The 26,637-nt window shown below is 45.1% G+C and overlaps 1 protein-coding gene across 1 annotated transcript in view; it reads left to right on the top strand.

Annotated features, from left to right (window-relative positions):
• LOC124253822 (GPI ethanolamine phosphate transferase 1-like) overlaps positions 1–26,637 on the top strand; it is a 43,250-nt gene that overhangs the window by 4,443 nt on the left and 12,170 nt on the right. The window contains 15 exon segments of the mRNA XM_046687667.1: positions 10,945–11,064; positions 11,255–11,295; positions 12,028–12,087; positions 12,416–12,508; positions 13,978–14,033; positions 14,178–14,199; positions 19,937–20,034; positions 20,282–20,362; positions 20,876–21,045; positions 21,351–21,432; positions 21,607–21,709; positions 24,939–25,031; positions 25,319–25,410; positions 26,137–26,187; positions 26,528–26,594. Of these exon segments, the coding sequence (XP_046543623.1) occupies positions 10,945–11,064; positions 11,255–11,295; positions 12,028–12,087; positions 12,416–12,508; positions 13,978–14,033; positions 14,178–14,199; positions 19,937–20,034; positions 20,282–20,362; positions 20,876–21,045; positions 21,351–21,432; positions 21,607–21,709; positions 24,939–25,031; positions 25,319–25,410; positions 26,137–26,187; positions 26,528–26,594 (1,229 nt within the window).

Here is a 26,637-nt window from a genome sequence, read left to right on the forward strand (position 1 = left end):
AGTAGGTGGAAACATGTCTACTGACCTTGTCATGACAGACTGGAATAGGTGGAAACATGTCTACTGATCTTGTCATGACGGACTGGGAGTGCACGTTGAAACATGTCTACTGACCTTGTCATGGCCGGACTGGGAGTAGGTGGAAATATGTCTACTGACCTTGTCATGACGGACTGGGGTGCGTAAAACATGTCTACTGACCTTGTCATGGCGGACTGGGGTAGGTTGAAACATGTCTACCCACCTTGTCATGGACGACTCGCAGTAGGTGGAAACATGTCTACTGACCTTGTCATGACGGACTGGGGTAGGTTGAAACATGTCTACTGACCTTGTCATGACGGACTGGGTTAGGTTGAAACATGTCTACTGACCTTGTCATGACAGACTGGAATAGGTGGAAACATGTCTACTGACCTTGTCATGACGGACTGGGGTAGGTTGAAACATGTCTACTCACCTTGTCATGACAGACTGGAATAGGTGCAAACATGTCTACTGACCTTGTCATGACAGACTGGGGTAGGTTGAAACATGTCTACCCACCTTGTCATGACGGACTGGTGTGTAGGTGGAAACATGTCTACTGACCTTGTCATGACGGACTGGGGTAGGTGGAAACATGTCTACTGACCTTGTCATGACAGACTGGGGTAGGTTGAAACATGTCTACTGACCTTGTCATGACGGACTGGAATAGGTTGAAACATGTCTACTGACCTTGTCATGACGGACTGGGGTAGGTGGAAACATGTCTACCCACCTTGTCATGACGGACTGGGGTAGGTGGAAACATGTCTACTGACCTTGTCATGACAGACTGGAATAGGTGGAAACATGTCTACTGACCTTGTCATGACAGACTGGGGTAGGTTGAAACATGTCTACTGACCTTGTCATGACGGACTGGAATAGGTTGAAACATGTCTACTGACCTTGTCATGACGGACTGGGGTAGGTGGAAACATGTCTACCCACCTTGTCATGACGGACTGGGGTAGGTGGAAACATGTCTACTGACCTTGTCATGACAGACTGGAATAGGTGGAAACATGTCTACTGATCTTGTCATGACGGACTGGGGTACGTTGAAACATGTCTACTGACCTTGTCATGACGGACTGGGGTAGGTGGAAATATGTCTACTGACCTTGTCATGACGGACTGGGGTACGTAAAAACATGTCTACTGACCTTGTCATGACGGACTGGGGTACGTAAAAACATGTCTACTGACCTTGTCATGACGGACTGGGGTAGGTTGAAACATGTCTACCCACCTTGTCATGACGGACTGCGGTAGGTGGAAACATGTCTACTGACCTTGTCATGACAGACTGGAATAGGTGGAAACATGTCTACTGACCTTGTCATGATGGACTGGGGTAGGTTTAAACATTTCTACCCACCTTGTCATGACGGACTGGTGTAGGTGGAAACATGTCTACTGACCTTGTCATGACAGACTGGAATAGGTGGAAACATGTCTACTGACCTTGTCATGACAGACTGGGGTAGGTTGAAACATGTCTACTGACCTTGTCATGACGGACTGGGGTAGGTTGAAACATGTCTACTGACCTTGTCATGACGGACTGGGGTAGGTTGAAACATGTCTACCCACCTTGTCATGACGGACTGGTGTAGGTGGAAACATGTCTACTGACCTTGTCATGACGGACTGGGGTAGGTGGAAACATGTCTACTGACCTTGTCATGACAGACTGGGTAGGTTGAAACATGTCTACTGACCTTGTCATGACAGACTGGAATAGGTAGAAACATGTCTACTGACCTTGTCATGACGGACTGGGGTAGGTTGAAACATGTCTACTCACCTTGTCATGACAGACTGGAATAGGTGCAAACATGTCTACTGACCTTGTCATGACAGACTGGGGTAGGTTGAAACATGTCTACCCACCTTGTCATGACGGACTGGTGTAGGTGGAAACATGTCTACTGACCTTGTCATGACGGACTGGGGTAGGTGGAAACATGTCTACTGACCTTGTCATGACAGACTGGGGTAGGTTGAAACATGTCTACTGACCTTGTCATGACGGACTGGAATAGGTTGAAACATGTCTACTGACCTTGTCATGACGGACTGGGGTAGGTGGAAACATGTCTACCCACCTTGTCATGACGGACTGGGGTAGGTGGAAACATGTCTACTGACCTTGTCATGACAGACTGGAATAGGTGGAAACATGTCTACTGATCTTGTCATGACGGACTGGGAGTGCGTTGAAACATGTCTACTGACCTTGTCATGACGGACTGGGAGTAGGTGGAAATATGTCTACTGACCTTGTCATGACGGACTGGGAATGCAGTAAAACATGTCTACTGACCTTGTCATGACGGACTGGGGTAGGTTGAAACATGTCTACCCACCTTGTCATGACGGACTCTTGTGGTAGGTGGAAACATGTCTACTGACCTTGTCAAGAGGCGGACTGGGGTAGGTTGAAACATGTCTACTGACCTTGTCATGACAGACTGGAATAGGTGGAAACATGTCTACTGACCTTGTCATGACGGACTGGGGTAGGTTGAAACATGTCTACCCACCTTGTCATGTGGACGGACTGGTGTAGGTGGAAACATGTCTACTGACCTTGTCATGACAGACTGGAATAGGTGGAAACATGTCTACTGATCTTGTCATGACGGACTGGGGTACGTTGAAACATGTCTACTGACCTTGTCATGACGGACTGAGGTAGGTGGAAATATGTCTACTGACCTTGTCATGACGGACTGGGGTACGTAAAAACATGTCTACTGACCTTGTCATGACGGACTGGGGTAGGTTGAAACATGTCTACCCACCTTGTCATGACGGACTGCGGTAGGTGGAAACATGTCTACTGACCTTGTCAAGACGGACTGGGGTAGGTTGAAACATGTCTACTGACCTTGTCATGACAGACTGGAATAGGTGGAAACATGTCTACTGACCTTGTCATGACGGACTGGGGTAGGTTGAAACATGTCTACTGACCTTGTCATGACAGACTGGAATAGGTGGAAACATGTCTACTGACCTTGTCATGACGGACTGGGGTAGGTTGAAACATGTCTACTCACCTTGTCATGACAGACTGGAATAGGTGCAAACATGTCTACTGACCTTGTCATGACAGACTGGGGTAGGTTGAAACATGTCTACCCACCTTGTCATGACGGACTGGTGTAGGTGGAAACATGTCTACTGACCTTGTCATGACGGACTGGGGTAGGTGGAAACATGTCTACTGACCTTGTCATGACAGACTGGGGTAGGTTGAAACATGTCTACTGACCTTGTCATGACGGACTGGAATAGGTTGAAACATGTCTACTGACCTTGTCATGACGGACTGGGGTAGGTGGAAACATGTCTACCCACCTTGTCATGACGGACTGGGGTAGGTGGAAACATGTCTACTGACCTTGTCATGACAGACTGGAATAGGTGGAAACATGTCTACTGACCTTGTCATGACAGACTGGGGTAGGTTGAAACATGTCTACTGACCTTGTCATGACGGACTGGAATAGGTTGAAACATGTCTACTGACCTTGTCATGACGGACTGGGGTAGGTGGAAACATGTCTACCCACCTTGTCATGACGGACTGGGGTAGGTGGAAACATGTCTACTGACCTTGTCATGACAGACTGGAATAGGTGGAAACATGTCTACTGATCTTGTCATGACGGACTGGGGTACGTTGAAACATGTCTACTGACCTTGTCATGACGGACTGGGGTAGGTGGAAATATGTCTACTGACCTTGTCATGACGGACTGGGGTACGTAAAAACATGTCTACTGACCTTGTCATGACGGACTGGGGTACGTAAAAACATGTCTACTGACCTTGTCATGACGGACTGGGGTAGGTTGAAACATGTCTACCCACCTTGTCATGACGGACTGCGGTAGGTGGAAACATGTCTACTGACCTTGTCAAGACGGACTGGGGTAGGTTGAAACATGTCTACTGACCTTGTCATGACGGACTGGGGTAGGTTGAAACATGTCTACTGACCTTGTCATGACGGACTGGGGTAGGTTGAAACATGTCTACCCACCTTGTCATGACGGACTGGTGTAGGTGGAAACATGTCTACTGACCTTGTCATGACGGACTGGGGTAGGTGGAAACATGTCTACTGACCTTGTCATGACAGACTGGGGTAGGTTGAAACATGTCTACTGACCTTGTCATGACAGACTGGAATAGGTAGAAACATGTCTACTGACCTTGTCATGACGGACTGGGGTAGGATTGAAACATGTCTACTCACCTTGTCATGACAGACTGGAATAGGTGCAAACATGTCTACTGACCTTGTCATGACAGACTGGGGTAGGTTGAAACATGTCTACCCACCTTGTCATGACGGACTGGTGTAGGTGGAAACATGTCTACTGACCTTGTCATGGCGGGACTGGGGTAGGTGGAAACATGTCTACTGACCTTGTCATGACAGACTGGGGTAGGTTGAAACATGTCTACTGACCTTGTCATGACGGACTGGAATAGGTTGAAACATGTCTACTGACCTTGTCATGACGGACTGGGGTAGGTGGAAACATGTCTACCCACCTTGTCATGACGGACTGGGGTAGGTGGAAACATGTCTACTGACCTTGTCATGACAGACTGGAATAGGTGGAAACATGTCTACTGACCTTGTCATGACAGACTGGGGTAGGTTGAAACATGTCTACTGACCTTGTCATGACGGACTGGAATAGGTTGAAACATGTCTACTGACCTTGTCATGACGGACTGGGGTAGGTGGAAACATGTCTACCCACCTTGTCATGACGGACTGGGGTAGGTGGAAACATGTCTACTGACCTTGTCATGACAGACTGGAATAGGTGGAAACATGTCTACTGATCTTGTCATGACGGACTGGGGTACGTTGAAACATGTCTACTGACCTTGTCATGACGGACTGGGGTAGGTGGAAATATGTCTACTGACCTTGTCATGACGGACTGGGGTACGTAAAAACATGTCTACTGACCTTGTCATGACGGACTGGGGTAGGTTGAAACATGTCTACCCACCTTGTCATGACGGACTGCGGTAGGTGGAAACATGTCTACTGACCTTGTCAAGACGGACTGGGGTAGGTTGAAACATGTCTACTGACCTTGTCATGACAGACTGGAATAGGTGGAAACATGTCTACTGACCTTGTCATGACGGACTGGGGTAGGTTGAAACATGTCTACTGACCTTGTCATGACAGACTGGAATAGGTGGAAACATGTCTACTGACCTTGTCATGACGGACTGGGGTAGGTTGAAACATGTCTACTCACCTTGTCATGACAGACTGGAATAGGTGCAAACATGTCTACTGACCTTGTCATGACAGACTGGGGTAGGTTGAAACATGTCTACCCACCTTGTCATGACGGACTGGTGTAGGTGGAAACATGTCTACTGACCTTGTCATGACGGACTGGGGTAGGTGGAAACATGTCTACTGACCTTGTCATGACAGACTGGGGTAGGTTGAAACATGTCTACTGACCTTGTCATGACGGACTGGAATAGGTTGAAACATGTCTACTGACCTTGTCATGACGGACTGGGGTAGGTGGAAACATGTCTACCCACCTTGTCATGACGGACTGGGGTAGGTGGAAACATGTCTACTGACCTTGTCATGACAGACTGGAATAGGTGGAAACATGTCTACTGACCTTGTCATGACAGACTGGGGTAGGTTGAAACATGTCTACTGACCTTGTCATGACGGACTGGAATAGGTTGAAACATGTCTACTGACCTTGTCATGACGGACTGGGGTAGGTGGAAACATGTCTACCCACCTTGTCATGACGGACTGGGGTAGGTGGAAACATGTCTACTGACCTTGTCATGACAGACTGGAATAGGTGGAAACATGTCTACTGATCTTGTCATGACGGACTGGGAGTGCGTTGAAACATGTCTACTGACCTTGTCATGGCCGGACTGGGGTAGGTGGAAATATGTCTACTGACCTTGTCATGACGGACTGGGAGTGCAGTAAAAACATGTCTACTGACCTTGTCATGGCCGGACTGGGAGTGCGTAAAACATGTCTACTGACCTTGTCATGACGGACTGGGGTAGGTTGAAACATGTCTACCCACCTTGTCATGACGGACTGCGGTAGGTGGAAACATGTCTACTGACCTTGTCATGACGGACTGGGGTAGGTGGAAACATGTCTACTGACCTTGTCATGACAGACTGGTGTAGGTGGAAACATGTCTACTGACCTTGTCATGACAGACTGGGGTAGGTTGGAACATGTCTACTGACCCTGTCATGACAGACTGAGGTAGGTGGACACATGTCTACTGACCTTGTCATGACAGACTGGGGTAGGTGGAAACATGTCTACTGACTTTCTCATGACGGACTGGGGTAGGTGGAAACATGTCTACTGATCTTGTCATGACAGACTGGGGTAGGTTGAAACATGTCGACTGACCTTGTCATGATGGACTGGTTTAGGTGGAAACATGTCTACTGACCTTGTCATGACAGACTGGGGTAGGTTGAAACATGTCTACTGACCTTGTCATGACGGACTGGGGTAGGTTGAAACATGTCTACTGACCTTGTCATGACAGACTGGAATAGGTGGAAACATGTCTACTGACCTTGTCATGACGGACTGGGGTAGGTTGAAACATGTCTACTCACCTTGTCATGACAGACTGGAATAGGTGCAAACATGTCTACTGACCTTGTCATGACAGACTGGGGTAGGTTGAAACATGTCTACCCACCTTGTCATGGACGGACTGGTGTAGAGTGGAAACATGTCTACTGACCTTGTCATGACGGACTGGGGTAGGTGGAAACATGTCTACTGACCTTGTCATGACAGACTGGGGTAGGTTGAAACATGTCTACTGACCTTGTCATGACGGACTGGAATAGGTTGAAACATGTCTACTGACCTTGTCATGACGGACTGGGGTAGGTGGAAACATGTCTACCCACCTTGTCATGACGGACTGGGGTAGGTGGAAACATGTCTACTGACCTTGTCATGACAGACTGGAATAGGTGGAAACATGTCTACTGATCTTGTCATGACGACTGGGATGCAGTTGAAACATGTCTACTGACCTTGTCATGGACGGACTGGGGTAGGTTGAAACATGTCTACCCACCTTGTCATGACGGACTGCTGTAGGTGGAAACATGTCTACTGACCTTGTCAAAGACAGACTGGGGAGTAGGTTGAAACATGTCTACTGACCTTGTCATGACAGACTGGAATAGGTGGAAACATGTCTACTGACCTTGTCATGACGGACTGGGGTAGGTTGAAACATGTCTACTGACCTTGTCATGACAGACTGGAATAGGTGGAAACATGTCTACTGACCTTGTCATGACGGACTGGGGTAGGTTGAAACATGTCTACTCACCTTGTCATGACAGACTGGAATAGGTGCAAACATGTCTACTGACCTTGTCATGACAGACTGGGGTAGGTTGAAACATGTCTACCCACCTTGTCATGTGAGGACTGGTGTAGGTGGAAACATGTCTACTGACCTTGTCATGGCGGACTGGGGTAGGTGGAAACATGTCTACTGACCTTGTCATGACAGACTGGGGTAGGTTGAAACATGTCTACTGACCTTGTCATGACCGACTGGAATAGGTTGAAACATGTCTACTGACCTTGTCATGACGGACTGGGGTAGGTGGAAACATGTCTACCCACCTTGTCATGACGGACTGGGGTAGGTGGAAACATGTCTACTGACCTTGTCATGACAGACTGGAATAGGTGGAAACATGTCTACTGACCTTGTCATGACAGACTGGGGTAGGTTGAAACATGTCTACTGACCTTGTCATGACCGGACTGGAATAGGTTGAAACATGTCTACTGACCTTGTCATGACGGACTGGGGTAGGTGGAAACATGTCTACCCACCTTGTCATGACGGACTGGGGTAGGTGGAAACATGTCTACTGACCTTGTCATGACAGACTGGAATAGGTGGAAACATGTCTACTGATCTTGTCATGGACGGACTGGGAGTGCGTTGAAACATGTCTACTGACCTTGTCATTACGGACTGGGGTAGGTGGAAATATGTCTACTGACCTTGTCATGACGGACTGAAGTGCGTAAAACATGTCTACTGACCTTGTCATGACGGACTGGGAATGCAGTAAAACATGTCTACTGACCTTGTCATGACGGACTGGGGTAGGTTGAAACATGTCTACCCACCTTGTCATGACGGACTGCGGTAGGTGGAAACATGTCTACTGACCTTGTCATGACAGACTGGGGTAGGTTGGAACATGTCTACTGACCTTGTCATGACAGACTGAGGTAGGTGGACACATGTCTACTGACCTTGTCATGACAGACTGGGGTAGGTGGAAACATGTCTACTGACTTTCTCATGACGGACTGGGGTAGGTGGAAACATGTCTACTGATCTTGTCATGACAGACTGGGGTAGGTTGAAACATGTCTACTGACCTTGTCATGATGGACTGGTTTAGGTGGAAACATGTCTACTGACCTTGTCATGACAGACTGGGGTAGGTTGAAACATGTCTACTGACCTTGTCATGACGGACTGGGGTAGGTTGAAACATGTCTACTGACCTTGTCATGACAGACTGGAATAGGTGGAAACATGTCTACTGACCTTGTCATGGCCGGACTGGGGTAGGTTGAAACATGTCTACTCACCTTGTCATGACAGACTGGAATAGGTGCAAACATGTCTACTGACCTTGTCATGACAGACTGGGGTAGGTTGAAACATGTCTACCCACCTTGTCATGACGGACTGGTGTAGGTGGAAACATGTCTACTGACCTTGTCATGACGGACTGGGGTAGGTGGAAACATGTCTACTGACCTTGTCATGACAGACTGGGAGTAGGTTGAAACATGTCTACTGACCTTGTCATGACGGACTGGAATAGGTTGAAACATGTCTACTGACCTTGTCATGACGGACTGGGGTAGGTGGAAACATGTCTACCCACCTTGTCATGACGGACTGGGGTAGGTGGAAACATGTCTACTGACCTTGTCATGACAGACTGGAATAGGTGGAAACATGTCTACTGACCTTGTCATGACAGACTGGGGTAGGTTGAAACATGTCTACTGACCTTGTCATGACGGACTGGAATAGGTTGAAACATGTCTACTGACCTTGTCATGGCGGACTGGGGTAGGTGGAAACATGTCTACCCACCTTGTCATGACGGACTGGGGTAGGTGGAAACATGTCTACTGACCTTGTCATGACAGACTGGAATAGGTGGAAACATGTCTACTGATCTTGTCATGACGGACTGGGGTATGCGTTGAAACATGTCTACTGACCTTGTCATGACGGACTGGGAGTAGGTGTGAAATATGTCTACTGACCTTGTCATGACGGACTGGGGCGTAAAAAAAACATGTCTACTGACCTTGTCATGACGGACTGGGGTACGTAAAAACATGTCTACTGACCTTGTCATGACGGACTGGGGTAGGTTGAAACATGTCTACCCACCTTGTCATGACGGACTGCGGTAGGTGCAAACATGTCTACTGACCTTGTCAAGACGGACTGGGGTAGGTTGAAACATGTCTACTGACCTTGTCATGACAGACTGGAATAGGTGGAAACATGTCTACTGACCTTGTCATGACAGACTGGGGTAGGTTGAAACATGTCTACCCACCTTGTCATGACGGACTGGTGTAGGTGGAAACATGTCTACTGACCTTGTCATGACGGACTGGGGTAGGTGGAAACATGTCTACTGACCTTGTCATGACAGACTGGGGTAGGTTGAAACATGTCTACTGACCTTGTCATGACGGACTGGAATAGGTTGAAACATGTCTACTGACCTTGTCATGACGGACTGGGGTAGGTGGAAACATGTCTACCCACCTTGTCATGACGGACTGGGGTAGGTGGAAACATGTCTACTGACCTTGTCATGACAGACTGGAATAGGTGGAAACATGTCTACTGACCTTGTCATGGCGGACTGGGAATACGTTGAAACATGTCTACTGACCTTGTCATGACGGACTGGGGTAGGTGGAAATATGTCTACTGACCTTGTCATGACGGACTGGGGTACGTAAAAACATGTCTACTGACCTTGTCATGACGGACTGGGGTAGGTTGAAACATGTCTACCCACCTTGTCATGACGGACTGGTGTAGGAGTAGAAACATGTCTACTGACCTTGTCATGACCGGACTGGGAGTAGGTGGAAACATGTCTACTGACCTTGTCATGACGGACTGGGTAGGTGGAAACATGTCTACTGACCTTGTCATGACAGACTGGTGTAGGTGGAAACATGTCTACTGACCTTGTCATGACAGACTGGGGTAGGTTGGAACATGTCTACTGACCTTGTCATGACAGACTGAGGTAGGTGGACACATGTCTACTGACCTTGTCATGACAGACTGGGGTAGGTGGAAACATGTCTACTGACTTTCTCATGACGGACTGGGGTAGGTGGAAACATGTCTACTGATCTTGTCATGACAGACTGGGGTAGGTTGAAACATGTCGACTGACCTTGTCATGATGGACTGGTTTAGGTGGAAACATGTCTACTGACCTTGTCATGACAGACTGGGGTAGGTTGAAACATGTCTACTGACCTTGTCATGACGGACTGGGGTAGGTGGAAACATGTCTGCTGACCTTGTCATGACAGACTGGTGTAGGTTGAAACATGTCTACTGACCTTGTCAAGACGGACTGGGGTTGGTGGAAACATGTCTACTGACCTTGTCATGACAAACTGGGATAAGTGGAAACATGTCTACTGACCTTAATGTCAAGACCAAACAGAAATGAAGTATTCAATAAGGTTTGGTGGACACAGAAATGAAAGTTTGGTAAATATTGCAGGTTCTCATGGAGCTGGCCTTCCTTCTGAGACACTGACCCCAATTGTGGCTTGGGGGGCTGGGCTACGTAGGCCTCTGAGGGCAGAGACATGTGGAACCTATCCAGACACATTCTGCACAGGTATGTTCACAGATGAATTTAATATTCATATAGTTCAGATTTCCTTTGTCCTGTACACTATAATCAGCAAAAGTACAAATTACATACAGCAGCAGAATAAAGCATTATTATGTCTTGACTATGATGAAGACCTGTAGATTACATCTAAAAAATATACATGTGGTTAATGAAGAATTATATTTAATTACAGACTGGAACTTGAACACTGTAACCAGATTTGATATTCAGCAGGTAGGTGGACATCATTGGGAACATGGCAGTCTCATGTTATGTGGAATACAGGAAATACTTTCTTTAACGGATGACTGCTCTCTCACAAAGAGGGGCGGTGGGGTAGCCTAGTGGTTAAAGCGTTGGCTCGTCACGCCGAAGACCCGGGTTCGAATACCCATATGGGTACAATGTGTGAAGCCCATTTCTGGTGTCCCCCGCCGTTATGTTGCTGGAATATTGCTAAAAAGCGGGTAAAACCAAAGTCAGTCAGTCAGTCCGATAAAGAAGGTTTGGTCTGCCAGATTTGTTTGTTTTCCTTGATACCTGAAAGTGGGGACACCTTTACTGACCACATATACTGGTCTATACATTGCGTGTTGTCCGTCCTCTTACATCGTGGAGTCACTGAGTCAGTGAGGCAGCCAGTCAGCCAGTGGGTCAGTCAGTGGGTCAGTCATCTACCTCGAGCAGTATGTCAGTGTTATCACATCCTGGACTGATGCAGGTTGCCTGACACCCACAGACAGCAAGGTGTCTGACAAACCTAGGGACATAGTCCTGACCTTCTGTAATCCTAACCAATAGTCATAGGAGCGGACAGTGAAGTCTAGCAGTAAGTTTGGCAGACGTCGCATAACGTTTAGATAGAGAAACTAAGATTCTGCTCTCAGATGTCTGAACCTTATGTTTCAATTCACCAGAAGCAGTTACACAACTTGGAGATGTCCTCTGTTGATGATGTTGTTTCAGGCTGATGTTGCTCCCCTTATGGCGTACCTCATCGGCATTGCCTTTCCCATGAACTCTGTGGTAAAGTTTGCTTTCATTTGGTAGTCTCACAACAAACATAGAATCTTCATGTTATGGCATACTCAATTTGTATCTGCAAGTGGACTTTAATTTTGTTTAATGATCAATTCAGAAAACTTGTGTAATTCCATAATGATGTATGACATACATGGTACATCTGTGATACATGGTAGATTGTTGATACATGTGCATCAGGTGACACATGGTACATCGGTGATTCATGGTAGATCGTTGATACATACCTCTCTATTGCAGGAACTTTTTGACCTGGGTCTTTAAGTAATGTAAAGGGTTGATTCTGGTGCAATTAAAATTTTACTCTTTGTAGGGAGTTTTGCCCCTTGAGTACCTGGGTGTGTCGCTGTGGGAACAAGCAGAGGGGGTATACGCTAATGCACAGCAGATACTGGCACAGTATCAGGTAGGTGAACAATCCTATTAGTTACACGGTGATTTGAAAGGGTGTACAGGACTGTAAGACCCTTGTAAATTCCGTATTTCCTGAGGCACAGCCGAAGGAAATACGGAATGTACATGGGTTTTACAGTAAGATCACCCGTAAGATCTTTTAATTTAGCTTATCTTTAAACAACAACATTCTGCCAAACGTTTCGCCAAGATTTTTCCTGAACGGTCATAAAGATAGTTTAATTTAGCTTATCTTTAAACAATAACATTCTGCCGAATGTTTCGCCAAGATTTTTCCTGAACGGTCATAAAGGGAGATAACTTGGGATCGAATTTGAGTTTTCTTTAAAGGACAAGTGAAATACAGAAACATGATATTTTTTGGATATATTTATTGACACAAATAAATAAGAAATTATGGCAACAATTTTATTACTCTGTTTATACTCATAATTATATCCAACAACTCTAAAATTTCAAAGACCGCCTCCGTGGTATAGTGGTTAAAGCGTCCGCCTGGAGAGTGGAAGGTCGCGGGTTCGATCCCCAACCGCGTCATACCAAAAGACGTTAAAATATGGTACTTGTTGGTCCCTGCTTGGCCCTCGGCATTAATGGGTACAACAAGGACTGGTCGGCTTGGAGTCAGTATAATGTGTCTGAGTGGGGTATTCATGCTTCACTGCGGCATTGTATCTCAGTGGGCTAGCACTATAAAACCAGCTTCAGTCTGGGCTAGTACAAGCAGCCGCACATACACATACACATGCATGCAAAATATTCTCAAGAATGACATTAAACCCAATTTCACCTCACCTCACCTAAAATTTCAAGGCGATCAGCGGTTGGCAGCCACATTCCATCTGAGGTCAAGGTCATTCGTACAACCCATGTAGTATGTCACTTGACAGATTTGACAGGTTGTACGGTACGTACACCCTGACAAATCTGCCTACATGGTTTGGTATGCTTTTGCTATTGACCAATCAGAATTCAACAAATTCATCTTAAGGGTAATAATGTTTGGTTGATACTTGCACAGAATCAAGTAAGGGAACAGGATTGGTTATGATGTAATTCACCGTATTGACACATGATGATACAGGATGTTCCGCTGTTACCGTCTTCCTTTGTTTCCATTCAGCCTCCTTTGTGACCTAGGGTGTTAGGGTGTCCGGTACATCACAGCATTTCGTATTGATGAGGGAACAGCCCTCGAGTTGTTGCAGAGTTAAAACAGATGTTACCACTTGAATAAAACCCGACAAGCACTGGTATGATGCTGACAAAACTGAAACACAGTCCGGACAATGCAGGATTTCGAAACATGATCTTTTATTTCCTGGACGCTACTCTGCACAGCCAATAGTAATACCTTAGATGAAAGCCTTAACACTGAGTGTTTATTGTTGATCCAGTATACTGTCTCCACGGTTTTACGGTTTTCTCTGTGTTTCAACTACTCATGAATTAATTTGACAGGTAAAGATGATGCAAGTGAAAGAGAGGACTGTCTCAGCTGCCTTCCGACCTTTTGGGTAACCTTGACTGTTTTTTTTTTAAAACTGTTTTAAACCTGTTAATAAATCTGTTTCGATTTGAAGATAACATAACTGTCTTCCAAATATGATTTGACAATGTTGTCACATATGTTTAATATGTATCAAATGCTTCGTTTTCAGTGAACTTTCACCCTCAAAGCAAGTAAGTATTGATTCTATAAGCTGATATTTTCCATCAAGGGGAGACAAATTCTTTTTCATGAGAGATCCTCCTTGGGGTACATATAAGCATTAATATGTCTACTTTTAATCCCTACGACAGTTGTAACTATATTTTGAATAAAATATTTACAAAACAAAAACAACCTTTTGGTCTTGTTTGACCACCCCTACGGAACCCACAATGGACCCGTTCGCCAAGAACAGGTAATTCTAGACGCTAACTTCGTACCTCACTTTCCATGCTGTCGTTCTTCAGTATCGACGTATGTGTCCATCTGCCTGTGTTACAAGTTGAATTTCTTCCCTTACGACTTCAAGATGTGTTCTTCAGAAACAGCTACTGTATGTATGGTTGTCTCTTATTCCCATGGGCTATAATTGATAAATGTTTTTAAAAGTTTTCATTCATCATTTGTTGTAACTTACGTCTTAGTCCCTTTCAGTTTGCCATGTGCTTGTCAAGATGGCGGACAGGAGACGCATACACTTTATGTATTTTTCCAAACTCATGCGGGCGGGGGTGATACCTGGGGTCAGGACCCCTATTCCAAGAGATCACAGAAGAAGAAATCTTCCACTAGCTCCACGCCACCAGGGGTGAAGAAAGCTAGGGTCTCGAAGGCATCTTCACCTGTTCCTTCCACCTCCAACCCCCCTGTACCCCTGCTGCTGCCTTACATATTCATTCAATTGCTTCCTTATTTCAGCAACAAATGCAGCATCACATGACTAATGTGAAGTCGATGATTGAAAGTGCGATGTCCGGGCTCCGTTAGGAGCTCGGCCCGCAACGAGTAAATCTCCATGGTCCAGGTGTCTCTGCTGGGGACGGTGGCGGCCTGGGCTCTGGCCGGGTGAGCGCACCTATCCCTGGGCAACCTACCCCGAGTCTCGGCTCCGGGGATGGTCTGTCTGCTATTCCTAGTGCTGACCCGGTAGGGTGCAGGATTCGTCTGCCACCGATGGGCGCCTGAGCATACCGGGGAAACCAGGTCCCTTGGCACTCAGAGGCTCAGCTGGACAGACTGGGCGGCCTGCTTCGGCAGTTCCTACCTTGTTGCTTCAGCCCCGTGGTTCGGGGACAGGGCGATCCGAACCCTCTGGTTCAGATCTCTCCCTTGAGCCCTTTGTGTTCTGTGTCGACGCTGCCCACAGAGAGTTCGGTTGGCGAGGTGATTAATCCTCTCCTCCCGGGTACACACTCACGTTTTGACCTACCAGAGCTTAGCAGGTGGTACCCATTGAGAGAGGAGGCACTGTTTGAGCCGCCGGTTGTGGATGAATGCGTCTTTACATCTATCACACTTGGTGGTTCCTCTTCCTCCCTGGCTTCGGCTAGGCAGGGCCGGCGACTGCTGCCATTCCCTCCCAATGCTCCAGCTCTGAAGTCGGCCTATCGCTCTTTTGAAGAGGATATAGGATGGCGGCACAGCAGCTGCAGGTGGTGGTCTACTCAGCATACCTATCTGCACTGCAGGGGAAACTGGTAGATCAGGGAGTGAGTGGGGATCATGCGTCATCCCCCTCGTTGGTGAAGCAGTGGACAGACATCCATTTACATCTTGCACGTGACAGTATTCACTGTTGTGCTAGCATGATGATGGGCGCTGTCATGGGCCTGCACCGTTTGTGGCTGTCATTTGCGCGCTATTCGCCAGCCACTCGGCAGGCACTACTTTCTCTGCCTTATACTATGGGTTCCACCCTCTACCCTGGGGCACTGAACGTAGTTCGCGAGGAGCCAAGGCGGTAAGCACTTTTAAGGACTCCAAGCCCTTACTAGAGCAACCCCTCACATCTCGCCAGCGGCCTGCGCCTCTTGCTGCTTCGTATCCTTCCACGCCGCAAAGGAGCCTGCAAAGTGAACTGCTCCACTGCAGGTTAACAAGAGCAGGAGGACAAGAGGCAAGGGAAAGGCTTTACTTGCGCAGCAGCCTTTTTGGGGAAAGGGGGAGCCACACCCGGCTTCCCGTTAGATCTCCCTTGGACGCCCTCCCACACACGCAAGGGGAGACTTGCCGACTGTGGGAGTGCACTGCCTCATGCCACACGTCCCTGTAGGCGGCTGGCTTATGCTCTTCCTCCCGGAATGGCTGAAAGCCACAAATCCCTGGGTCCTATCCACACTCAGGGATGGCCATATGCCACAGTGGAAGCGAGGTCCGCCACCATTCACTGGGGTGCGGCACACTCCTGTGCCCACCTCCCGGGAAAAGGCTGACATTGTCCGTGCTGAGGTCCGTATTGCCAAAGTTCAGAGAACTGTTTTACAGATTCTTGGGACTCCCACGGATTCAGCTTGGGCGTGTCTCCAGTTGCTAGGCAACTGTGGATGTGGTGTGGCATGCATGTCTGAGGATGAGACCTACACAGTAGGCACTGGCTCAGCTGTGGTCCCATTTGGAGAGCTACGAGAAAGTTCAAGCCACTGAAAAACATCATACGAGAAAGTTCCTGTGAGCTCCGATTGGTCAACCCTCACTTGCGGTGGTGGACAGACGCCATTGACTTATCCACGGGTGTTCCTGTTGAGTCCCTGACGCCCATGCTCTCGATTCAGACAGACGCCTCCCTCTCAGGTTGGTGGGTGTTCTGAGCGACAGGTCAGTCTCGGGCCTTTGGGCGGAGCACGAGATCAGTCTGCATATCAATGTGCTAGAATTGAGAGCAGTATGACAGGTGGTCGAGAGCTTTGTGGATCAGGTTCGTGGCCAAGTGGTTCGTCTAGAGGTGGACAACCAGACAGCCATGACCTATATCCTAAAGCAAGGCGGCACGGTATCAGTGTCCCTGCTACAGCAGTTGTGGCAGTTTCTGCTATGGTGCGACCAGTACAACATATGGGTGATGCCAGTCTATCTTTGGGGATAGACAATGTTTGGGCAGACGCGCTGACCCGTCGTATACTAGCTCCACACGAGTAGATGCTAGACCGGGGGATATTCAGGATTATCTCCCAGTGGTACGGGTCGTTCCAGGTGGATCTGTTTGCCTCTGGGGCGACGAACCAGATACCAGTGTTTTGCTCCTGGATACCGATCTGACGGACAGGGTATTTGATGGACAGGGTACTGTGGGCGTTCTCACCGATACCACTGATATCCAAGGTCCTATCGCAGTTGGCCACCAACCAGCTCGACTGTTAGTGCTCCTTGCACGTCATTGGTCGGCTCAAAGGTGGTTTCCGGTAATCATCAGGTTTCTGGCTCAGCCTCCTGTACTATTACCTTTTTGACTGGACCTCCTATCCCAGAATTGAGCGCCGCACCCGAATCCCAGGATTCAGTGGGTTGCATGGCCACTGTCTGGAATCGCCTCCATGCAAGCGGAAATCCTGCATCAGTTGCAAACACAATTCTGGCTTCCCCGGAGGAATTCGACAAACATTCAATATGAGGATAGATGGGCCTGCTATATGTGCTGGTGTGTCGGCAGGGGATTTGTCAATCCCTTTTCCGCAGATCTAGTCATGGTGCTTGAGTTTCTCCAGTCTCGGTTGGAAGCAGGGCTAGCCGCCTCAATTGATCGAGGTTACTCAACTGCTATGTCAGCGTTTCGTATAGCTACATCTTAGGTTTATGCTGTGGCTCTGTCTATTGAGGAGATCTGCTCCGTGGCTATTTGGAGCCAGCCGAGTACGTTTATCCGGCATTAGAATTACGATTGTATCTGTATTTTACTGGTGGCAGGTTTGCAGTCAACTTTCCTCCCCTTTTACCCTTACTTGGTGTTGGGGTTTTATGGTGATGGTTTGTTCTCCCCTTATGACAATATATAACATTATTCCTTAGAAACCTAGGCTTGGCTGAGGTTTCATGGGATTTTATGTCACTCCCTCCCTAGGTACTTGGGGGTGGGGATGGGGATGGGGATGGGGATGGGGATGGGGCACTATTGTTTACTACATGTGTAGTTCACCGCTTCATTTGCATATGAGCAGAATAGATAACCCCTGACCCTGGACCACGCCCTCGCCTGATTGGCTAAAGAGGTCAAGTGGCCAGGTAAGTGAGCTGTTCCTTCTTCTTTTTATAGTTGGGAAATTCTACTTGTCGGGGTCTTAGTTTATCAGACAGAATGCCACTCCCAGGGCTCTTGTCTTTAGGAGTCTGTCTTATGGTTATATGTACCCCAAGGAGGATCTCTCATGGAAAAAAACCCAACAAACCTGTAGAGGTTGCTGATTCTTTGAGGAGAGTCCTCCTTGGGGTATGGCCACCCACCTCCCCACATTCTGTCTGTATTTCTTCAGCATGGAAAGTGAGGTACGAGGTTAGCGCCTAGAGTTACCTGTTCTTGGCGGACGGGTCCATTCTGGGTTCTGTAGGGGTGGTCGACAAGACAAAAACGTTTTTGTTTTGTAAATATTTTATTCAAAATATAGTTACAACTGTCGTACGGATTACAAATGGACATTGTTATGCATATATGTACCCCAAGGAGGACTCTCATCAAAGAATCAGCAGCCTCTGCAGGTTTGTTCGAATTCATACTTGTAGATGATGACTGGTTCTGTCGAGTTTAGGGACCAATGTGTGTGTGATCATGTCCCAATTCCTGGTGGACATTCTGGGTACAAGCTGAATCTTCACTCATCTCTTCAGTTTGTATAAACTTTCTGTCCAGCATGGATTAGCTTGAATTTCGTTATCTTTGATGGGCTAAAAATACAAACTATTCTCAAAATATATAATTTGATCCTTAGTTCCGTCCAAGATGGAAAGGTTTCATAAACAGTGGGTAAGAAAGAAATTTCTAGATTGATCGCAGAAACTAGTAATTAATTTACAAAACAAATGAACTGTACTGTTTTCCATTAGTGACATGTATATTTATGATTGAACTGTGGGTGGCGGAAAGCTTGTACATGTTTGGAATTTGTTGATTCTTACTCTTGCTGTTAGCCACTGATGTGCCTGATCCAATACATCAACAGTGATACTTCTGAAAGAACGACAGTTTCTAAATATAATCTTACTTTATAGATAATAATTTTTACATTTACATAAGACATTATGACCATCAGATGATTAACTTAGTAGTTACTTGTCATTGAAAGCCCTTACTTCAAAGTGTTCCATTTGTGGAGATATATAGCTGAAAACATGTTGTGACATATGTTATATTTGGGATTACACTTTCTCAGTAAAGTAGAGATTCTAGTACTTTCTTGGGTTGAGTCCCATCCGAGATTCTAACCCACACCTAGTCTAGACTGAGGACTTTGTGTACCCCTCTGATAAGTGTTAATTGGCACGGCTCCCATGGCCGAAAGCTATGAAATACACACTGCCATTTTAGAAAGTGGTCAAATGTAACATATGTTATATTTGGGATTACACTTTCTCAGTAAAGTACAGATTCTAGTACTTTTTTTGGTTTGAGTCCCATCCGAGATTCAAGGAAGTGTAATCCCAAATATAACATGTTACATTTGACCACTTTCTAAAATGGCATTGTGTATTTCATTGAAAACATGTTGTTAGTGAAGTACATCAATTAATGTGATCCATCTATCCTGCAGCTGGTGGGGTGGCCTAGTGGTTAAGGTGTTCATTCGTCACACCAAAGACCCGGGTTCGATTCCCCACAGGAGCACGTGAAGCCCATTTCTTGTGTCCACCGACGTGATATTGCTGGATTATTGCTAAAAGTGGAGTAAAACTAAACTCACTCACTCCTTTGACCCAAACATGAATATTTGTATTTATTTCCAGGCTGACTTCATCCGACACACCCGGCAGCTGATCAAGTCGGGAAACTATGCAGAGGCAGTAAGTTTGAAATTCTTTGGTGTCTGGAAAATTATCATCACGTAAACTAGATGTCATAAACTGGGAATATCTACAGACACAGTTATTCTGGGCTGCAATAAAGAGGTCCTCGGAAACCCTGGCTTATTGTAAGAGGTGACTTGATATTAAGGGTGGTCAGACTAAGTGAACTGGTCAATTGCGTGTCATTGACTTGGATCGATCCCTGTAGAGTGTGGTTCAAAGTACCACACACAGAACATCTGAGTCTTGGTTTGATGACATGTTTATTGTATTTGCATGTTGTAGATATCTGAAAGTCGGGGAGTTGATGAATGTGGCTCTGAAAGGACTGAACTATTACCAGAAGTATGACAGACTGTTCCTGGGGTGAGATTTGTTTTTGTTTTTGTTCCCCGCCGCAACATGGAACGGGGGAGCTATGTATTCAGCAGCATCCCAATTCTTGTTAACGCGATATCTCATGAACAGTTGTACCCAATGTCTTCAAATTTGGTCACAGCCTTCATGGGGATTTACGCAGACACCAGTCGATTTGGGTGACTTTGACCTTATTTTTAACGTCACCACGATACTTTTCAAACTTATGTAAACGTGATGTCTCATAAAACATTGCACCTAATGTCTTCAAGTATGTCGACAGCCTTCATTGAGTGATTATGCAGACACCAGTCATTTCAGGCATCTTGTATGTGACCAAAAAATAAAAATGAGTAAATATGTTATAAATATTTCATTCTTCTTTAGTGGCGGGGGAACATTGCCATATTAGTGTCAAACAATTGTTTTGTAATGCACTCAGGAGTGTTAGTTCCAATGTCTTGGCCTCACTACTCACCGAGGAACTGCATGTGTTTCACCACTCTCTGTCTACCACATCAGGATCAGTATAGTGCTCAGCTTCCTGGGGTGGATGGTGTACATCCTGCAGCAGGTGCTCCACAACCACACCGGGTTCTGTGCCGGCAGGTCAAACAGAGTTACCTCCCCTCTTCGCTACATCAACATGGCAGCAGCTGCCCTGGCCTCCATTGTCAGCTTACTCTTGTTCAGTAAGTGGAATTCTGTTGTTGTTTTATTTATTGTTAAAGCATTTGTGATTGTGGCATTTACTGTTATTATAAATGTTGTATCATTAGTTTCCTTCCAGAGTTATGCCCCTTTAAAAAATTATGGGATATGATGTCAGCAAGCATGATGGCTTGGCTGTAAATGTGTATTACTACCTGATTGAAGTGTATGTTTGAATGGAGACAACGGCTTTGTTATATGACCACAGAGATGATGATGATGATGATGATGATGATGATGATGATGATGATGATGATGTTAAGAACTTGAGATGATGTTGTTTCAGTCCAGTCATCCCCCGTCACCTACTACCTGTACTGCTTGCTCCCTGTACCCTTGTGGGCCAAAGTTGTAGAAGCTGAAGTCAGGTAAATGTTTCAGCTTTTCCCCACCCTGGTGAGCAGACTAGTATGACCGAACATGTTGTTGTGTCCTGGACTTTTTCAGGGCTAGTTGCATGTTGGGTGTTATCTGAGGACTAATTGATGCACAGCAGCAAGTGATTTCATTTCATAAAATAATAATGGAGGAATGTTTTACAGATTGCAGGTCCTGAAACGAGCAGTGTCTGTGTGTTACAATAACAAGCATGTCCTCACTGTCACAGCCTCTGTTGCCTGCAGCATGCTGGGACTGGAGATAGTGGTGAGGAATACATTGTGTAGTGTTACAGAGATAGTGGTGTGGAATATATTGTGTGGTGTTACAGAGATAGTGGTGAGGAATACATTGTGTAGTGTTACAGAGATAGTGGTGAGGAATACACTGTGTAGTGTTACAGAGATAGTGGTGGGGAATATATTGTGTGGTGTTACAGAGATAGTGGTGAGGAATACATTGTGTAGTGTTACAGAGATAGTGGTGAGGAATACATTGTGGGGTGTTACAGAGATAGTGGTGAGGAATATATTGTGTGGTGTTACAGAGATAGTGGTGAGGAATATATTGTGTGGTGTTACAGAGATAGTGGTGAGGAATACATTGTGTGGTGTTACAGAGATAGTGGTGAGGAATACATTGTGTGGTGTTACAGAGATAGTGGTGAGGAATACATTGTGTGGTGTTACAGAGATAGTGGTGAGGAATACATTGTGTGGTATTACAGAGATAGTGGTGAGGAATACATTGTGTAGTTTTGCACAGATAGTGGTGAGGAATACATTGTGTGGTGTTACAGAGATAGTGGTGAGGAATACATTGTGTAGTGTTACAGAGATAGTGGTGAGGAATACATTGTGTGGTGTTACAGAGATAGTGGTGAGGAATACATTGTGTAGTGTTACAGAGATAGTGGTGAGGAATACATTGTGTAGTGTTACAGAGATAGTGGTGAGGAATACATTGTGTAGTTTTACAGAGATAGTGGTGAGGAATACATTGTGTAGTTTTGCACAGATAGTGGTGAGGAATACATTGTGTAGTGTTACAGAGATAGTGGTGAGGAATACATTGTGGGGTGTTACAGAGATAGTGGTGAGGAATACATTGTGGGGTGTTACAGAGATAGTGGTGATGAATACATTGTGTAGTTTTACAGAGATAGTGGTGAGGAATACATTGTGTAGTTTTGCACAGATAGTGGTGAGGAATACATTGTGTAGTGTTACAGAGATAGTGGTGAGGAATACATTGTGTAGTTTTACAGAGATAGTGGTGAGGAATACATTGTGTAGTTTTACACAGATAGTGGTGAGGAATACATTGTGTAGTGTTACAGAGATAGTGGTGAGGAATACATTGTGTAGTTTTGCACAGATAGTGGTGAGGAATACATTGTGTAGTGTTACAGAGATAGTGGTGAGGAATACATTGTGTAGTTTTACAGAGATAGTGGTGAGGAATACATTGTGTAGTGTTACAGAGATAGTGGTGAGGAATACATTGTGTAGTGTTACAGAGATAGTGGTGAGGAATACATTGTGTAGTTTTACAGATAGTGGTGAGGAATACATTGTGTAGTGTTACAGAGATAGTGGTGAGGAATACATTGTGTGAGGAGTGTTACAGAGATAGTGGTGAGGAATACATTGTGTAGTGTTACAGAGATAGTGGTGAGGAATACATTGTGTAGTTTTGCACAGATAGTGGTGAGGAATACATTGTGTAGTGTTACAGAGATAGTGGTGAGGAATACATTGTGTAGTTTTACAGAGATAGTGGTGAGGAATACATTTGGGGGGTGTTACAGAGATAGTGGTGAGGAATACATTGTGTAGTTTTACAGAGATAGTGGTGAGGAATACATTGTGTAGTTTTACAGAGATAGTGGTGAGGAATACATTGTGTAGTGTTACAGAGATAGTGGTGAGGAATACATTGTGGGGTGTTACAGAGATAGTGGTGAGGAATACATTGTGGGGTGTTACAGAGATAGTGGTGAGGAATACATTGTGTAGTTTTACAGAGATAGTGGTGAGGAATACATTGTGTAGTTTTGCACAGATAGTGGTGAGGAATACATTGTGGGGTGTTACAGAGATAGTGGTGAGGAATACATTGTGTAGTGTTACAGAGATAGTGGTGAGGAATACATTGTGTAGTTTTACAGAGATAGTGGTGAGGAATACATTGTGTAGTTTTGCACAGATAGTGGTGAGGAATACATTGTGTAGTGTTACAGAGATAGTGGTGAGGAATACATTGTGTAGTTTTGCACAGATAGTGGTGAGGAATACATTGTGTAGTGTTACAGAGATAGTGGTGAGGAATACATTGTGGGGTGTTACAGAGATAGTGGTGAGGAATACATTGTGTAGTTTTACAGAGATAGTGGTGAGGAATACATTGTGTAGTTTTGCACAGATAGTGGTGAGGAATACATTGTGTAGTTTTACAGAGATAGTGGTGAGGAATACATTGTGTAGTGTTACAGAGATAGTGGTGAGGAATACATTGTGTAGTGTTACAGAGATAGTGGTGAGGAATACATTGTGTAGTTTTGCACAGATAGTGGTGAGGAATACATTGTGTAGTGTTACAGAGATAGTGGTGAGGAATACATTGTGTAGTTTTACAGAGATAGTGGTGAGGAATACATTGTGTAGTTTTACAGAGATAGTGGTGAGGAATACATTGTGTAGTTTTGCACAGATAGTGGTGAGGAATACATTGTGTAGTGTTACAGAGATAGTGGTGAGGAATACATTGTGTAGTTTTGCACAGATAGTGGTGAGGAATACATTGTGTAGTTTTACAGAGATAGTGGTGAGGAATACATTGTGTAGTGTTACAGAGATAGTGGTGAGGAATACATTGTGTAGTTTTACAGAGATAGTGGTGAGGAATACATTGTGTAGTTTTGCACAGATAGTGCTGAGGAATACATTGTGTAGTGTTACAGAGATAGTGGTGAGGAATACATTGTGTAGTTTTACAGAGATAGTGGTGAGGAATACATTGTGTAGTTTTACAGAGATAGTGGTGAGGAATACATTGTGTAGTTTTGCACAGATAGTGGTGAGGAATACATTGTGTAGTTTTACAGAGATAGTGGTGAGGAATACATTGTGTAGTTTTGCACAGATAGTGGTGAGGAATATATTGTGTAGTGTTACAGAGATAGTGGTGAGGAATACATTGTGTAGTATTACAGAGATAGTGGTGAGGAATACATTGTGTGGTGTTACAGAGATAGTGGTGAGGAATATATTGTGTAGTGTTAGAGAAATAGTGGTGAAGAATATATTGTGTAAATGTTACCGGGTGTCATGTCATACGATGCATGGAGATTGTCAAAAGGTAATGTTGTATCACCTATGAGTTGTATGATTTGTATATTGTATCAGCAACTTTTTATGACTGAGAAATACATGTGCAATGACACCCTCAGGAATACAAGTTGTCTCAGTGTTCTAGTCTCCATTCCATTGGACAGGTCCAAGGCTTCTTCCAGAGGGAGCTGCTGTCTATCGGACTTGTCTGTATTGCTCTCTGGTCAGTGACATCGGGGGTCTTCAACACTTCCAAGGTGAGTGATGTCAAGGAAGTGTGGTGAATGCTGCATGGGTTCAGTTAAATACTTTAGTCAAAATTACAAAGAGAATCTCACCCAAGTGTCTAGCTATGTCGTAGCATTGTGACATCAGGGCATTGTACAAAATCTACTGTCAAAACGATATCTCCTAGGTTGCTAAGCTGTGTGTGTGTGATATGTTTCAGTTTTCGGCCTACGGCTGGTTGGTAAGCTGTGTGTGTGATATGTTTCAGTTTTCAGCCTATTGCTGGTTGCTAAGCTGTGTGTGTGATATGTTTCAGTTTTCAGCCTACGGCTGGCTGCTAAGCTGTGTGCTGTTGGCAGTGTTTCCTCTTCTCCCTGTCGTTGGCCGGAACGCCAACTATAGTCTTGTGTGAGTAGCACCAGGTTACTTAGATCAACTGAAGTAGCATTTACACCTCACCAATATATGAAGTATATATATTTATATGACATTCATTCTGCATGTTAAATGAAATCCCCAGTGGGAATTTGAGGTTAAAATTTGTCTCGTACTAGTGGACTGGGAGCTCAGTCAGTGCTGATTGATGCTCATGATATCAGTCACTTGTCTTGTTTAGGCTTGAGTACTCAGATGCCATTATTACGTTGTAAGTAACTAAGTATGTGGTCTTAAACAACATCAAAATAACTATATTGAATAAAATCACTTGAACTGAATGTATAAATAAATATATAAAATAAATATATAGCCTGCAATGTTTCTCACCCACCCATCGTTGAAAGTGATTCATGGAAACAATAGTACTATATATCATGTGACATGTTGTTATTGAATGTATATCATGTGACATGTTATTGGATGTATATCATGTGACATGTTGTTATTGAATGTATATCATGTGACATGTTATTGGATGTATATCATGTGACATGTTGTTATTGAATGTATATCATGTGACATGTTATTGAATGTATATAATGTGACATGTTGTTATTGAATGTATATCATGTGACATGTTATTGAATGTATATCATGTGACATGTTGTTATTGAATGTATATCATGTGACATGTTGTTACCGAATGTATATCATGTGACATGTTGTTACTGAATGTATATCCTGTGTGTGTTGTAGCCTCATCTCAGGGCTGCTGGCCTTCCTGCTGGGTGCAGTCATGGTGTATCAGTAAGTGCTGGCAGACAGCTGTTAAACATCTTCATCTTAATGTCAAAAATAATTTGATCTGTTTCATGGCTTTCTCTTGGACCTTTTGTCATTGAGGAGTTGACTAGTTGGGTACATGCCTGTAGTTGATTTATTAATGAAAACTTTCGTGAGTTATTCTGTGGAAGTATGGTCAGCAGTGTGACGATGGTGAAAACCGGAATACAGATAGATCAGCACCTTCTAAATGTTACTTGTTATTTTACTACTGTTGTAGTGTAAGAGTTATTGTATGGTGTGTGGAGGACATAACATGGAGGACATAACATGGAGGACATAACATGGCCTGTTTGGTTTTCAGACTGGGTGTCTTGACCAGCAGGGACAAGAACAACAACAGAATGTCAGGGGTCATCATGGGCATACAGGTATGTCCCACGGGTTCTAGGGGAGTTTTGTCGGGGCACTTGG

Source organism: Haliotis rubra, unplaced genomic scaffold, assembly GCF_003918875.1.
Source record: "Haliotis rubra isolate DU_JTF1 unplaced genomic scaffold, ASM391887v1 Scf555, whole genome shotgun sequence".
Classification (NCBI taxonomy): Eukaryota; Metazoa; Mollusca; class Gastropoda; order Lepetellida; family Haliotidae; genus Haliotis; species Haliotis rubra.